Source organism: Ahaetulla prasina, chromosome 3, assembly GCF_028640845.1.
Source record: "Ahaetulla prasina isolate Xishuangbanna chromosome 3, ASM2864084v1, whole genome shotgun sequence".
Classification (NCBI taxonomy): domain Eukaryota; kingdom Metazoa; phylum Chordata; class Lepidosauria; order Squamata; family Colubridae; genus Ahaetulla; species Ahaetulla prasina.
The window spans coordinates 46,691,212-46,708,066 of NC_080541.1; the positions used below are offsets into that span (position 1 = coordinate 46,691,212).

Here is a 16,855-nt window from a genome sequence, read left to right on the forward strand (position 1 = left end):
AACAAATATATTAATTGGCCAGATTGCTAAAACGGTCAAAGCCGACATAAAACCTTTTAAAATTTAAAAGCTATAATTAAAATAAATTTAAAATACATTTAGACTAGTCCCGCACGATTAAATAATAAAGTTTTTAATTCCCGCTTGAAGGTTCGGAGGTCGCTGAGTTGGCGTAACCCTGGAGGTAACTCGTTCCAAAGAGCCGGTGCTGCCACAGAGAAGGCTCTCCCTCTGGGGGCCGCCAACCGACATTGTTTGGTCGACGGCATCCTGAGCAGGCCCACTCTGTGGGAGCGCACAGGTCGTTTGGAGGCTATCGGTGGCAGGAGGCGATCTACTTCATGATTTATATCCAGATCAACTCTATGTTACAATTTAGTAGTTTTCCATTATAGCAATGGACAATCTGTAATCTTTACCTACTTACTCAATCTTTTTTATGTATTTCTCATATCCATCCAGGTTATATTGCAAAAGCTTTTAAGAAAATGTTGGATAACCATCTGTCTGAGATGGTGTAGGTTGGACTAGAAGGCCTCCAAGGTCCCTTCCAACTCTGTTGTTATTATTATTATTAGCTACTATTTAATTTTGATTGGAAATAGTCTTCCAATATTGTTGGAAATTGTGTTCCTTTCTCACTTTCACAACATCCCCACCTTGCTAATTCCAAAGCTCAATAGCTGAAGGGAAATCTAAGGCTTGGTCCTGTTTTCCCTTCCAGCAATTCTAAGCAGAGTTATTTGATGAAAACCGGAAGCAACAAGACTTCCATGCTCTTCCCAATGTCCTGCTGTAAACTTCCAGTTTCTTGTTATTGGGTGCAGAAAGCAACACACAAATACTTTTTTCGGTTTCTTTTTATGGCTAAGAACTGTGAGTTGACCATTATGTATTTATTTTTTAAAAAATTCAGAATGGAACAAAAATTAAAAACAATTTTTAAAGCATTGTTTTAAAGGGAAAGCCTTTTTGCCAATTGCACTTAATTAAATGATGCAATACTATTGAATAAACAAATTCTATAATGTAACTGCTTAAAACCTCTTCATTCCAGTAAACATTTTTAACTTACTACAGCCCCTAAAACAAAACATGCTAATTCAGACCATGGGTCTGTTATTAAGAACACAGAAGCCTGCAATTACTGCAGGTTCAAGCCCGGCCCAAGGTTGACTCAGCCTTCCATCCTTTATAAGGTAGGTAAAATGAGGACCCAGATTGTTGGGGGGGCAATAAGTTGACTTTGTAAAAAATATACAAATAGAATGAGACTATTGCCTTATACACTGTAAGCCGCCCTGAGTCTTCGGAGAAGGGCGGGGTATAAATGTAAACAAAAAAAAAAAAATAGGTAGACAAGACAAAAATTGAACAATCATTTCCCTACTCTTTTCAAAGTCTAGAAGTAGCAAGTTAAAAATAATTTCACAATCATCATCATTATCATCACCACCACTCCAAGTATAAAATGAAGCCACTGTCTATCCTGACAGTGGAAAAATAGAAACTGTTGATTCATAATATTTCCAGCTTAACAAGTGCAAAATCAAAGACCAATTTTGCTAATCTGGAGAATCATATTATTTTTGGTAGCTTCTATTTTTTTAAAAAATAACAATCTGAATTTGTCTAAAAAATTCTTGCAGGAAGATTTTTACTTACTGTATCCCATATCTGAAGTTTTATCTGTTTCCCGTCAATGGTTATCATTCGAGCACCAAATTCTACACCTGAATAATGAAACAAAATCAATGAAACCCATTGCTTCTTAATTTTGATTAACTATATACAAGAACAATCAGAAAAATACACAAAATTGTAAAAGAAAATGAAATAAGGATTTACGTTAGTCTTTCAAAAACATTGCAATACTGTTCTCCAGTTGCTTCAGTATTCCAGTTCCTTTACACTATTTGATACAGATTTGCTAAGTTTCCACTCATGCCAGACATTGTAGTATAGTTTCTAGCACTTAGATGGCTCACACTCGAACCCACTACTTTAGCATGAAGAGGCCTTACTAATCATTTCTAAAGGACATATAATTATGACTTTGCCCTTATCTCTGCAGGCTACTGTAGAGGCAACTTATATTCATTTTAGCATTTAGACTGACATGTAAATGAATACAGATGCCTTACTTATGATGTTAGTGATAACATGAATTGGGATCTGTCTAGTTCGAAGTTACAGCTTCAAGCTGTAGCATGTATGCCCTCTCCCTCCAGAGAATGAGCACAGCCTACCATGTCATTTTGGGATTGGATTCCAAGACAGAAAGCGTACCTGGCTTCCACAGAAGGATCTCTCTTCATAATGCCTGCCTGGCTCATTCTGAAACTCTCGTCAAATCTTATACATGGCCATAGTTCCTATTATTTTTATTACTCCCTGGGTATGTGCCACATTCCATTCCTCTTCTGAGAGGCAGAATGCAGCTAGGAGAGTTCACTAATTGTGAGCAACAATGAGATAGTACAGGACTCAGTCATTGCGACAATACAATCAATGTTTGCATATATTTCTGCCAGTTCAAGGACTACAGGAAAACATTTAATCACAGCCATGAGGAAATGCAAGAAAAAATAAAATAACACTCATAAATGCTTATCACAAGAACACAGAATTTATGTTTTTGGAAAGGTCTCCAAAAGAAGGTTTATATTCTGTTTACAAGACTCTACCCTTTTCCTAAAATCAGAGGTGGAAACCTGATGGCCAGAGTCAAAAATCATTTTTGAAGGGTCCTGTATTTTATCATAGAACCGTATGACAGGAAGGTAGCATTGGTTTTGAGGAAATTTTAGGAGAGTTCATTGACAGAGTTACAGGAATAACTTTGTAATAGTTTCAATATAGGGTTTTTACTAGGAAGAAAATGGTTATCTCCTTTCTCCCGCAAACAACAATTGAGCCCAAAATTTATGTTGTTAAGTGAGACATGTGTTAAGTGAGTTTTGCTGCATTTTACAATCTGTCTTGCCAGTTATTAAGTGAATCATTGCAGTTGATTAGTTAGTAACCCAGCTGTTAAGTAAATCTGGCTTTCCCATTGACTTTGCTTGTCAGAAGGTTGCCAAAGGTGATCATATTGACCTTGGGACACAGCAATGGTCATAAATATGAACCAGTTGCCAAGCACCTGAATTTTGATCACATGATCATGGGGATGTTGCAAAGGTGGTAATTGTGAAAAGGGGTCATACATTACTTTTTTCAGTGCTATTGTAACTTTGAACGGTCACTAAATGAAATGTTGTAAGTCAAGGACTACCTGTACAAGTCTCCAGCAGACAGCAACATATTCAATTCCCATCTTCCTATTTTTCTGGTCATTTTAGTTAAGAATAAAAAGAGTTCCCCAGATTTACCATAACTTGGAAAGATTATCCTGACGTTATTTCCTCATATACCATTGATAAGCTATCATTTCCAGTTTATTTGCTAAGCACATGCTTCCTGGCTCAATCAAAAATCACACAGAAGAGCAGATAAATCACATGAATCAACAGTTTGCCCACAGTAAACTAAAATTCCCTAGATTTTTCATACAACTATGAAAAACAGTAGTTGTATACAAATGTAATTATAATTGTGGAAATAATAATTGTTCAGTATATACCTAAATTATATATCAAATGGATTAGGAAACATTTACATACAAATGTTTAATCTTTCATCATTTACCTACTAAGGTCATTTACCTACTACTTACCTATAGTAAGGTCATGAACTGGTTGAAACCTTTTGTCTGTAAACTGCAACAATAAACATGATTTTCCAACACCTGAAAAACAGGAATGTCAAGAATCTACAGTTATACAATATTTGCAGAGATGAAAGTATTTAAAGGTACACACTCATTAAAACATCTGTTTCTGGAGTTTAAAAAGGGTATTACTAAATCTTAATCTCAGCAAATCATTTTAATGATTTAAACATATAGCAAAAAAAAGTGACTTAGAACTCATTATTCCCATTATACTGTGATAGTTATATATACAGGTATATATAACATATATATACAGGTATATCTCAAGTTACGACGGTAATGGAACCTGACCATTACAGACGGAAGTCAGGACAAATATTAAATGAATTGCCTCACATTACAACCAACCCTCCCTACCCTCCCTAGTGCAGTTGTTAGTGCAATGAATGTGCAGATCATTAAAATGAGCATGGGGTGCCTCGGGTATGCAGAGATCCTGGAAGGCCTAGTGCAGACATAAGCCCACCTGCTTTGGGCCTCCCCACCTCCATTGCCAATCGCTCACTTACTTTTTACCATAGACCTCCATCTAGAAACTTTGTCACATTAGGAATGAAAGCAAGCTGCTCCGTCCCCCAGTGTCCCTGGGCAGCGTGGCTGTGGGCCCAGAAGCAAGGGCCAGGCTGAAGAGTAAAGAAAAGGAATGAAGCAAGTAAAGAAAATCTTTCTGCAACTTTTTGTTAGGAGAAGCTAAAAAATTTAGCTGGCTAGAACAGATCATATGAAGCAAATTGGTAGTAGGTCCTTGGAAGTATTTTTGCTGTTTGTATAGGACCCAGTTAGGACTTGGCTTTAGAGTCCTAGCCAGATTTTAAAGACAGACAAACAGCAAAAAGTTTTTAGGGAAAACTCAAGGAAAAAAGTTACAGAAAATTTTTCTTTGCTTGCTTCATTCCTTTCCTCTACTCTTCAGCATGGAGTCAAGATAAGTAATTTACAGGTTTTGTCACCCTCTTTCCAGGCATGCAGGAAGTTTAATAAATTAAATTGTTAGAGGGGATAGAGATTGGAGGACAGAGGTGGGGAATTTAGTTTCAACACCTAAGGGGATTGGTGAAGAAAAAGATGAACAAGTTTGCCTCTCCCAGCCTTTTTTGTTTTATGTTTTTATTTTCTTTAAGAAATGTCAAGGGGGGGGATATAGAGGGGGTTTAAAGCAAGGAAAAGATTTTGGAAAGTTCATCCTGAAGCCACTGCCTTAGTATGCAGGTTCTGGTTTCCCAAAGCCTAGCAAGAGGCAGGAGAGCCTTGCAGTTTTCCAATAGCAGCTGATTGGGGCAGAAAGCTCTGAAAACAGCCACCATTTCTGCAAGGAATTGGAGAGTGTTTGTGAGGCATGGGAACAGGCCCAAGTCCTGTGGAGTCCCTTTGGGATGGGATTGGGAGAGAGATGAGGGGCTTTGCAGCAGGACTACTGAGTGTACTTTCTATTTGCTGGTAAGGGTGCAAAAGGTGATCTTCATTTACTTTTCTTTGGATTTAGAAGATTTTTTTTAAAGAATAACTTAACTTTAGAAACTCCACATTACCCTTCTCTATCTGGTAAGATTATTATCCATTTTTTGAATGGTAAAGCCAAATAATAATTTTTAAAAAACCCAAATCAAACAGAACCACTATTTCCAATTTTTAAAGACTCTCCTTGCAAAAAAAACAACAACCCTAAACTCTTACACCTGTTAAACAGTCTTGAACAAGTTTTTATAAATAATACTAAATTATATACAACAAGCAAATAAATTATATTTTCCTTTAAAAAAAAATTCTGGGCAGACAGCAATTGCTTATAAGAACCTACTTTATTTAATGTTATTCCTTGTTATTCCTTGTTGCTAAAAAGCAAAAATTTATAATAAGTATGTATGGTTCCTTATTTAACAACAGGGTAAGTTCATTTCTCTAGATTTCAGATTTGGATCAAGGTAGGAGCAGACAGTTGTTGATCTGGCCCATATTAAATCATTTTATTTTCCAAATACACTTGGACAAACTGCATGTTGAGAACAGAACATTAGAACATTTTTTCTTTAAATAATAACTTTACCTACTTTGCATAATTGCTAGAATTCTATTATTCAAAAGTTTGAGAAGTTCCCTATTTTATTAGAAATTTATGTACAGTCTTTGTAGTTAAGATTCTTGTAACATTTATAAAAACGTATCTTAGACATCCCTACCCTTCTGCTACATATGCTAAATGACAATTCTAAGTCAAGTGATATGGGGATGTACATGACTGAACTCAATTTTATAGTGTGTTGAGTGAAACATGCTTCAAACAGGCTAGTATCAAAATAGTCATTACCAAAAAAGAAGTACCGTATATACTCGAGTATAAGCCGAGTTTTTCAGCACGTTTTTTGTGCTGAAAAACGTCCCCTCGGCTTATACTCGAGTCTACGTCTTCGGGAACCCCGCACAGGAGGGGGCACCGAACGGACTCCCATGGGAGGGACGGGGAGCGGGCCCGCCGAGGTCTCACGGGATTTGTCGCCCCCAGGCCGGCCCCCATTCCCGTGTCTGGTGGGCGGACGGCGCAAACTTGGCGGGCTGTGCATTGGCGCGGGGAAGCCCTGGTGGTGCAGTGTTCCCGTTCGCCCTGGCCTCCGTCCTCCGATCTCCTGCGCTGGGAGCGGCGGCGAGCCAGCGGCAACCGGGCACCGCGGACTTTGGCAAGGAGGAAGGTGGGAGGCGGAGCTGCCGGCTGTGGGGGTTGAGGCGTGCAAGAGAGTGGCGTGGAAAGGCCTTTGTGTGTGTGCTTGTGTGCGCCTGTGTGCCCTAGGGAGGCGGAGCTGCCGGCTGTGTGGGGGTTGAGGCGTGCAAGAGGAGTGGCGTGGAAAGGCCTTTTGTGTGTGTGTGCGTGTGTGCGCCTGTGTGCCTAGGGAGGAAGCGGAGCTGCGGCTGTGTGGGGGTTGAGGCGTGCAAGAGGGCGCGCCTCCTCCTCTTCCTCCACGCCGCTCCTCTTGCACGCCTCAACCCCACCATCCCCACCCTCTCCGCGTGAAGGTCACCTCCTCCCTCTTCCAGGCGGCGGCGGCTCGGGTCGGCTCGGCGGGCGCCAAAGCCGGCAGCTCGCTTCCTCCCACTGGTCCCAGTCCAGCCGAGCGGTGGCGACATGCGGCGCCGCTCCGCTTTCACCGTTCGGCTGGATTGGGACCGGCTTAACAGGTCAGCGCGGCGGGCGGGGAGCCGCCAGCCTTCTCGGCTGAGGGAGGGAGGGTTTCCCGAACGGTGGCGTCGGCCGAGAAGGCTGGCGGCTCCCGCCCGCCGCCGCCGCCGCCGCCGCCGCCTGGAAGAGGGAGGAGGTTTCCCGAACGGTGAAAGCGGAGCGGCGCTCGGCATGTTGCTTTCACCGTTCAGCTGGACTGGGACCGGTGGGAGGGAAGCGGAGCTGCCGGCTGTGGCGCTCCGCTCGGAGCCGGAGCCGCCGCCGCCTGGAAGAGGGAGGAGGTGACCTTCACGCGCGGAGAGGGTGGGGGATGGTGGGGTTGAGGGGCGTGCAAGAGGAGCGAGCGTGGAGGAAGAGGAGGAGGCGCGCTCCTCTTGCACGCCTCAACCCCCACAGCCGGCAGCCCGCTTCCTCCCTAGGGCACACAGGCGCGCACACACGCACACACACAAAAAGGCCTTTCCACGCCACTCCTCTTGCACGCCTCAACCCCCACACAGCCGGCAGCTCCGCTTCCTCCTAGGGCACACAGGCGCACACACGCACACACACACACAAAAAGGCCTTTCCACGCTCACTCCTCTTGCACGCCTCAACCCCCACACAGCCGGCAGCTCCGCTTCCTCCTAGGGCACACAGGCGCGCACACACACACACACAAAAAGGCCTTTCCACGCCACCTCTTGCACGCCTCAACCCCCACAGCCGGCAGCTCCGCTTCCTCCCTAGGGCACACAGGCGCGCACACACACGCACACACACACAAAAAGGCCTTTCCACGCTCACTCCTCTTGCACGCCCCTCAACCCCCCCACAGCCGGCAGCTCCGCTTCCCTCCCACCTTCCTCCTTGCCAAAGTCCGCGATGCCCGAAGCCGGTCGCTGGCTCGCCGCCGCCTCCCAGCGCAGGAGATCGGAGGACGGAGGCCAGGGCGAACGGGAACAGCCCACGCTCCGAAGAGGGAAAGGGAGCGAGTGGGTGGGTGGCTGGGACGAGACCCCCACCACAAACACACACACACACGCCCCGTGAGACGTCTTGCTTGCATGTCACACACACGCACCGCTCGCTGGGAAAAAAAAAAGGATGGATGGATGGAAGTAAGGAAGGAAGGATGGATTGATGGATGGAGGCGACCGCTTTGAAGCGCAACCCTTCTCCCGCAACTAAGGGGGGGGTCAATGTTTTCCCCAATCCTAGGGTGTGGCGAAACAGTCATTCTTTCTTCCCCCCTAGTCTCTCCCGAGATCGCACTGCAGCGCCCATCATCCCCAGCCGGCAATCTGAGCTCGTGCCATCGATGTGGTCCTTGAACTTCCCCCTCCTTGTTTCTAACCCAGCCTAGGATGTAGTGGTGGTAAAACGGCCAGGAGAAAGCTTTCGCTCTTTTCGAGAGGTCCTCTTGGAAGGCTGCCTTGGAAAGGGAAAGTGGGGAGGGGGCAGAGATTTCTCCCTCAAAGGTCCCCTTGGAAGGCTGGGTTGGAAAGGGAAAGTGGGGAGGGGGCAGAGATTTCTTCCTCGGGTCCTTCTAGAGTCCTTGAGAAACTGATATCATACAAGGTTAATAAATTATACTCCTCCTCCTCATTGATGAGTTTTTCATCCTGAAATTGATTGAAACATTGTACCATCATATGCTGCCATAGTATAGTGTTAACAACATCTGTAAAGATGATATATGAGCATGACACTAAGTTTTTTCTATATTTCCCCCTTTATTGAAAAACTTCCATCATGCTTCTTTCTGAAAACAAAGGTCATTATAATATACCTCATTATATATTTGATTTGATGATATTTCAGTTAATAAATACCATTTAAGGTGTTAAGCTTCTTTTCTTTTTCAGCAGCAAAGTGAATTACAACTTTAAAGAACTTTATTACTTTATATTCATTTATTTTAAGTATAGATTTTAGATTTTTAAACAAATATGTTTAGAGCTTTTATATCTTTCAAGTTATTCAAATTATCCCCTCAGCAGGTATATAATGGCATCCAATTCCAATATCATGTTGGGGCTTTTGAGCAAGGGAGGAGGAACGTGAGCACCACCTTTCGCTGGCATTCCGGGATTTCCCTTTGTTTAGAGCTCTGAATGCTCCCTCCCCCTTTTCCACTCCCTCCCTCCCTCTCTCTCTCTCTCTCTCTCTCTCACACACACACACACACACACACACACACACACACACACAGACTTCTAAAGTCGATTGGCACAATGAAAGGCAAAGACCACAATTGTTTTAAGAAAGAAGCTTTAGCAGGGAGGGGGGATGGGAGGGTGTTTTAAGTTTTGGCAAACAGCCAGGCCAACTGTATTGGAGAAGGTCACACAACTGGCCTTAACATTTTAGCTGCTGTCTTTTTCCTCACACTTGGGTTTAATGATATTAGAGACCCTTATTGCCCTGCCAAAAAAAAAAAAAAGAGCCACCCCAACGTCTATGAAAATTAACCTTCTCTGCCAAGAGACACTGTGCAGGGTATTTTCACTATTGGTGTGCATACAGGCTTAGATTTGTGCTGGGTTCTTAGTGCTTAGAGCACTGACCTTCAGAGGCACCCTGGTCCCTTGGAAGCTAAAGGAGGACTCATTTTCATGCTTGCAGTTGTATTGTCAATTTCTGTGAGACAATGTTGTTGAAGTAACTCACTCACTCATTCATTCATTCATTCATTCCTTGTGTGTCCAATCACACTTAGCCAATAAAAATTCTATTCTATTCTATTCTATTCATTCATTCATTCATTCATTTTATTTTGTCAAATACATATTAAATAATTATATAAATATAAGCATGAATTGAATACATAAAAGGAATACAACTAAAGGGAACATTAGGACAGGGACGGTAGGCACGCTGGTGCTCTTATGCACGCCTTACAGACCTCTTAGGAATGGGGTGAGGTCAATACTAGATAGTCTTTGGTTAAGGCTTTGGGGATTTTGGGAAGAGACCACAGAGTCAGGTAGCACATTCCAGGCATTAACAACTCTGTTACTGAAGTCACATTTTCTGCAATCTAGATTGGAGAGGTTCACTTTTAAGTTTGAATCTATTGTGTTCTCGTGTATTGTTGTGGTTGAAGCTGAAGTAGTCATTGATAGGAAGTACATTGTAGCAGATAATTTTATGAGCTATGCTCAGGTCATACCAAAGGCGGCATAGTTCTAAATTTTCTAAAGCTGGGAATCCTCCTTCCCCCTTTTGCACTTTTATTGTTTTTCGTTCAAATAAATATTCATGTTATTTTACTTGGCTCTATCTTTATTTTTTACATTGACCAGTAGCTGCCTCATTTCCCACCCTCGGCTTATACTCGAGTCAATAGTTTTTCCCAGTTTTTGTGGTAAAATTAGGTGCCTCGGCTTATATTCGGATCGGCTTATACTCGAGTATATACGGTAATTGTTTTTTCAGTCCTAGACTACGGCTATTTAGTCCAAGAAACTATGACATGTGAGAACAATTAGTTCCCAAATTCTATTGAAAGATACTTTCTCCAAAGCAATGGAAAAAAGAGTTATTATGCTTGGTCCGGAAAAGAACAGATTGATCTAAGAATGTTCCAAATAAGGTCCTTCTTACTTTACACAATTTCCAATCACTAATTAGTTATTGAATGGAAACTTCTTTCTCCTTTTAAAAATAATGTTTGTATATTAAAATACAAAAAATAATTATTGTATAAATTTGGTTCAAACATGCATGTCAATCATTTCACTAGCATTTTAGCCAAGTATAAGATTTCATTCATATATATCATTCATATATATCAGAAAATAAACCAACTCACATATATTAAGAATTCAAAAACTATTTTCTAATTACAACTATATTCGAGTACAGTAGTGATAAACGCGACTGAAAAGCAAGGCCCCAACATGTCCGATGGAAATCGTGGCCGATAATAGGGCCACTGACGTACCTCCGCTGAAATTCGCTGAAGTTCGCAAAATCGCGGCCATAAACCGGCTGGGGGGATCGGCGGATGGAAAATCCGGAAACAGCTGAAATCACCCACCACAATGCCGCTGATGGTAACCGCAGCTGGGCATCAGGCCAGGCATCAGGCCGGGCATCAGGCCGCACCAGGCCGGAACGCCAGGATGCCGAAACGCCCCCCCATCGCCCCAACATGGCCGCCGCCATCTGCTGCCGCCATCCGCTGGAGTCAGCCCACCACAATGCTGCTGATGGTAACCGCAGCTGGGCATCAGGCCGGGCATCAAGACGGGCATCAGGCCGCACCAGGCCGGAACGCCCCCCCAGCGCCCCAAAATGGCCGCTGCCATCCGCTGCCGCCATCCGCTGCTCGTCCCAGGCTCCGTTCTCGGCAACCAAGGGTCTTCCGGAGCCCGAAGACCTCTCCCTCGGTTGCCAACATGCTGATCACGCGGAGCCAGAGACTCGAGCAGCCCGGCGGTCGGCAAAAACAGCGCCTCGGCCAGGGAACGCCCCGCCTGCCATCTCCATGAAAATTAGATCGCCGCCATTTTATCCTCAGTTTATCCTCAGCCGCGCCTTTCATCAGCGGCACGTTGGTGGCTTGACTTTTGGCCGTGATTTTCATCAGCTGTTCTCCATCAACAGCTTTGGCGGTCATGGCGGCGGCGGCACTAGTAACATCAGCGGTGCGGACCGTTCCCTTCCCTTCTTTCGATGGACTGTATTTAATACGGACAGGGGTAAAGCAGACGGTGCGAACGGTTTAGGACTCAAGACTCGTGATGTGGCATCTTGCCCGGGGACTTTTATTATCGTCCTACGGGAGAGTGAACTTGCCCAGATTTTTTAACATCTTATGGCGGGTCTTGATCGGGTCATCTGAATGATTGTAATATCTATGCCGGTTAGGGACGGACCCTTTTCTGCCACTTATTTTGTTTCCATGAGATATTCGCCTATTGACCTCCTTCGACTGCGAGGTTCCCCCGCCTCGCAGGAATGGCCCTCCAAGTTATCGAGGGCTTACCTCAACGAAGGGTCTTGGGACCCAGAGAGGTGGCATGCAGCTAAGAAGAATTTATGGGGATTTTTAAATAAGGGTTTTTTAAGGGTGGGGAGGGACAAGACGGGTGGGGGAGAGAACCCGTCGGGGAGGGATCCAGCCCCTGTGCTAGTTCGCGACACCACTCCATCTGGTCCGAAGGCAGGGGGGGAGGGCTGTCAAGGTTCCAGAAATACCTCTTCTGCATAAAAGAAACTCAGAGACATTTCTTTTCCAGAGTTCTTTACTAGCATGAGGAGACTGGCACACGATGAGTGCAATTCCAAAACTGAAGTTCCGGATTCTTTTCCCCAGTTATACAAACCCCAAGAGTCCCACCCCCCTGACCCCTTTGATGGTCACATGGTCCCACGTTCTCCCAGTCCATTCGAATATCTTCTTGCCACTCTTCCTGCAGATGTGAACCCCATCCGACCTTGACTGTCTAAAGAATGTTACCATACCCCTCAGCCCCCCTTCTTCCCCTCAGGGGAAAAAATGTGGCAGCGTTTGGAAACCTAAAGTCTAATATGGTTTCCAGGCCTGACAGGCGTCCCCTCTTGGAAAAGAAACTATATCCTAGGAAAGAAAACAAAGAGTCGATAAAGAAGAGTGTCAGTGGTCCACACTTCCCTTCTACCCCCCCCCCTCTCCAAGAGGTTTCTTAGGTTTGTCAGGGAAAGTGTCGTGAAATTGTTTAATCAAATTGTCCGCATTTACTTTCCAACTTTTGACCCAAGTAGATTCAGATAATGGATATCCCTTCCAGTGGACTAAATATTGTAATTGACCTCTATATAGTCTAGAGTCAAGGATTTTCTTGATTTCATAGTGGGTTTCACCTTGGATTATCAAGGGTGGTGGGGGAGCGGCAGGTTGAGGTCTCAGACCAGACTGTCTAGCAGGTTTTAATAAGCTGGTATGGAATACCGGGTGTATTTTCCCCAACATTCGAGGGAGCTTGAGTTGGACGGTAACGGGATTAATAATTTTTACAATGGGGAAAGGACCCAAAAATTTTGGACCGAATTTTCTGCTGGGTATCCTTAATCTTAGATACTTAGTAGACAAAAAGACTTTATCTCCAATGCGAAAAGGGGGTTGAAGGGAACGGTGTTTGTCAGCTTGGGCTTTGTAATTTCGAGCTGTCACAGCTAAGGCCTTTTTTGTGTTTTCCCAACCTTTCTTCAACGAATTCATCCAGTCCGTTAGGGAAACCGAAGTGGGGGGTTGCACGGGGAGTTCAGGCATTGGAACGAAGTCCATGCCGCTGGTTACTTGAAAAGGGGTTAACCCCGTGCTGCTGTGTACGGCATTATTATATGCAACCTCTGCAAATGGTAACAAGTCGGACCAGTTTTCTTGTTGGTAATTTACGTAACACCGTATGTATTGTTCCACCATCAAATTTAATTTTTCAGCCGCTCCGTTAGTCTCCGGATGGAATCCAGAACTAAGTCCTTGAGACGACCCAATGAACCGTAGGAACTCTCTCCAGAACTTGGCTGTGAATTGAACACCCCTGTCGGATATTATCCTTTTAGGGACTCCATGCAGTCTGTAGATGTGTTTGAGGAAGAGCTTTGCTAATTTTCTAGCCGATGGCAATCCGCTGCACACAGTGAAGTGGGCTTGTTTAGAGAACAAGTCCACCACGGTCCATATCACTGTATTTCCTCCACTAGGTGGGAGTTCAACAATAAAATCCATGGCAATCTCTTCCCAGGGTCTGGTGGGTTCGGCTACGGGTTGTAGGAGTCCAGGGGGTTTCCCTGGTCTGGACTTCATGGTGGCGCAGGTAGCACAGCTCCTGACATAGTCTTCGACATCTGATTTCATTTTCGGCCACCAGAATTGTCTTCTAGCCAAGTGGAGAGTTTTTAAAAATCCAAAGTGACCTCCTAGGCGAGAGTCGTGGCTTCTCTGTAGTATTGGCAACCGCATAGCGATGGGTACATAAATTGTGGTGCCCTTCCAGGGTACCCCATCCCTCAAGGTGAGGTTTGGCAAGTTTTCTTTAAACCAAGCATCGTCAGTGAGTGCTGATTTTAAGTCCGCTAGCAGTTTATTTGGTGGGATGTTAGTACTGCGGCGTGATCGCGGTCGAGTAAGTGCTTGGCTAGCCGGTTCACTATCGGGGATTATCGCATGTATCACCTCTTCGCGTTTGCTGTCAAATTGTGGTTTCCTAGATAGGGCGTCAGCCAGTAGGTTTTGTCGCCTGGGATGAAATGGAAGGGTGAGGGTGAAATGGAAGCGCTTGAAAAACTGAGCCCATCGAACTTGTTTGGGAGAAAGCTTTCGGGTTTTTTTTAAGTATTCGAGGTTTTTGTGGTCCGTCCACACCTCGAACGGTTCCTTTGCCCCTTCAAGGAAGTGTCTCCAGGAGAGGAGTGCCCAACGTACTGCAAAGGCTTCTTTTTCCCAAACTGCCCATCTGCGTTCAGTGTCGGTCAGTTTTTTAGATACGCACGCGCAGGGCATAAAGTTGTTCTCGGTATTCCGTTGTAATAAGAAGGGGGGCTGCAGGGGGGTTTAGCTGGCCTGCTTGCGGCTGCAGAGGGATTTGCGGGGGCGGGGCTGCTGCTGTTGTGGCTGGCTGTTGAGCTGTAAAGGGGGGTGGAATTCCCCCTGGCTGCTGAGAAGGAAGTCCTTGAAATGCTTCCGTTGATGAAAAAACCATCGGCGTGGGGCCCACAGGAAAGAAAGGGGCTGAACTAGCTGGTTGCCATTGGCATTGGATCCACCCTTGTCCAGGATAAAACGCCCAGCCAGGAGGAATACAAGCTGCTGGAGGCAGCGTAGGCCTTTGTTGGCGGGAAAGATCAATTGGAGGGGGGAGTTGTGATTCCCCCCAAGCCCCTGGTGCTGCCTGAACTCCCTGCCGTCTGAAAGAGGGAGGGGGGGTCCTCCTGCGTTCATCGGAACGGCTTCGAGCTTCATCAATTTCTCTCTCTCTGGTGGGAGGGAAGGTGAATCTAGGCTGAGCTAAAGGCTCTCGAGGTCTCACTTCCAGGCGCTCAAAAGTTTCAGGGAGGTCTAATAGGGACTGGGATTTCAGGGGGTTTCTCAGGTCCCAATCCAGTGACTCTCCCGATCCTCCAGGTTTTATTGTCCTCCAGTGAGGTTGAGAAAAGGGAGGGGGCTCTCCATTCCATCCCGGGGAAATGTTTTCTCCCGACTGGCAGCTTACCCATGAATCAGAGTCCTTGGGCCGTGCTCCAAGCTGACAAGCAGGCTCTACCATTTCGGGGCTTCGGGTCCTCTCGTCAGATGGGAAATAGGTGACTTCAACTAAATTGTCAGAATCATGTTTCGCTGCTCCCTCTACGCTCTCAACTTGCTGCTCTTCCATCTTCACTGGGTCTTTGCACCGCTGTGGAGGTTGCGGAGACTGGGGCCCAGCACCCCTCTAACGGGCCCCCTCTGAGAGGAGGAGAGGGTACCGTTAGCAAAAGAAAGTTACGAGTTTTGGAATAATGTCAAGGTTCCAGAAATACCTCTTCTGCGTAAAAGAAACTCAGAGACATTTCTTTTCCAGAGTTCTTTACTAGCATGAGGAGACTGGCACACGATGAGTGCAATTCCAAAACTGAAGTTCCGGATTCTTTCCCCCAGTTATACAAACCCCAAGAGTCCCACTCCCCTGACCCCTTTGATGGTCACATGGTCCCACGTTCTCCCAGTCCATTCGAATATCTTCTTGCCACTCTTCCTGCAGATGTGAACCCCATCCGACCTTGACCGTCTAAAGAATGTTACCATACCCCTCAGCCCCCCTTCTTCCCCTCAGGGGAAAAAATGTGGCAGCGTCTGGAAACCTAAAGTCTAATATGGTTTCCAGGCCTGACAGGCGTTGTTCCAGGACTAGAGGGTTGTTCGATCTGTACGGTAAGTGGGAGAGGCAGATATGGCGGGGGGGGGGCCGTATCGAGAGTTGGGAGCACGTGTTCGATGTCTGAAAGCGATCACGTGCTCCGGCCCCTCAGTCCCTACCCGTTCCTCGGGCGGCCATGATCCTCAGAGCTTGGATCTTCGGCTGATGTTATGTAATGCCCGGTCCGTGGTTAATAAGGCTCCCCTGATTTGCGACCTTATTCAGGGGGAGTCCGCGGACCTCATAGGCATTACGGAGACCTGGTTGGGCCCAGAGGGGGGGGGGTTCCCCTTGTTGAGATGTGTCCTCCAGGTTTCCGAGCATTTCATCAGCCGAGGGCCCAAGGTAGGGGTGGGGGGGGGGTGGCAGTTGTTATTAAGGAAGACTAGAGCCGAGGGAGGCCACTGTTCCTCAGATTGCCGGCTGTGAATTCCTCTATGTGCGGTGGGGCCATAGGAATCAGTTGGGCTTGGTGATCGCGTACCTGGCTCCTTGCTGCGTGACCACAGCCCTGCCTGAGCTGTTGGAGATACTGGCTGCTGTGGCGGTTGAGACCCCCAGACTTATAGTCATGGGGGATTTCAACCTGCCATCAGTTGGTCTGTTATCGACGGCAGCTCGGGAGTTCCAGGCTTCCATGACGGCCTTGGACCTGATTCGAGTAAATGATGGCCCCTACGCACATGGGGAGGCACGCTGGATCTGATTTATATCTCTGGACAGTGGTTAAATGATCTGGTATTAGACGATTTAGTAACAGAACCAATGTCATGGTCCGATCATTTTCTCCTTCGCCTAGACTTCCAAACCGCCACTCACCATCGCAGGGAGACGGAACCTACACATTGGTTCCGTCCCAGGCGCCTGATGGACCCTGAGAGGCTCCCACACTCTGGAACGAGCTTCCCCCGAGCTTATGCCAAATACCTGACCTTCGGACATTCCGTCGCGAACTGAAGACACACCTTTTTATTCGCGTGGGGCTGGCTTGAATTGAATTTTAATTTTTTAATTTTGTAAATTTTATTAATTTTAAATGGGGTT

The 16,855-nt window shown here is 45.8% G+C and overlaps 1 protein-coding gene across 3 annotated transcripts in view; it reads right to left on the reverse strand.

Moving 5' to 3' along the window:
* RAB2A (RAB2A, member RAS oncogene family) overlaps positions 1-16,855 on the reverse strand; it is a 57,462-nt gene that overhangs the window by 27,938 nt on the left and 12,669 nt on the right. For 2 of the 3 annotated variants that reach the window (XM_058175340.1, XM_058175342.1), the window contains 2 exons: positions 3,719-3,790; positions 1,666-1,733 (listed from right to left, as the gene is read on the reverse strand). In XM_058175340.1, the coding sequence (XP_058031323.1) occupies positions 1,666-1,733; positions 3,719-3,790 (140 nt within the window). Of the gene's footprint in view, positions 1-1,665; positions 1,734-3,718; positions 3,791-4,284; positions 4,376-16,855 lie in introns of those variants that run through there. The other variant, XM_058175341.1, reaches the window with a different exon arrangement.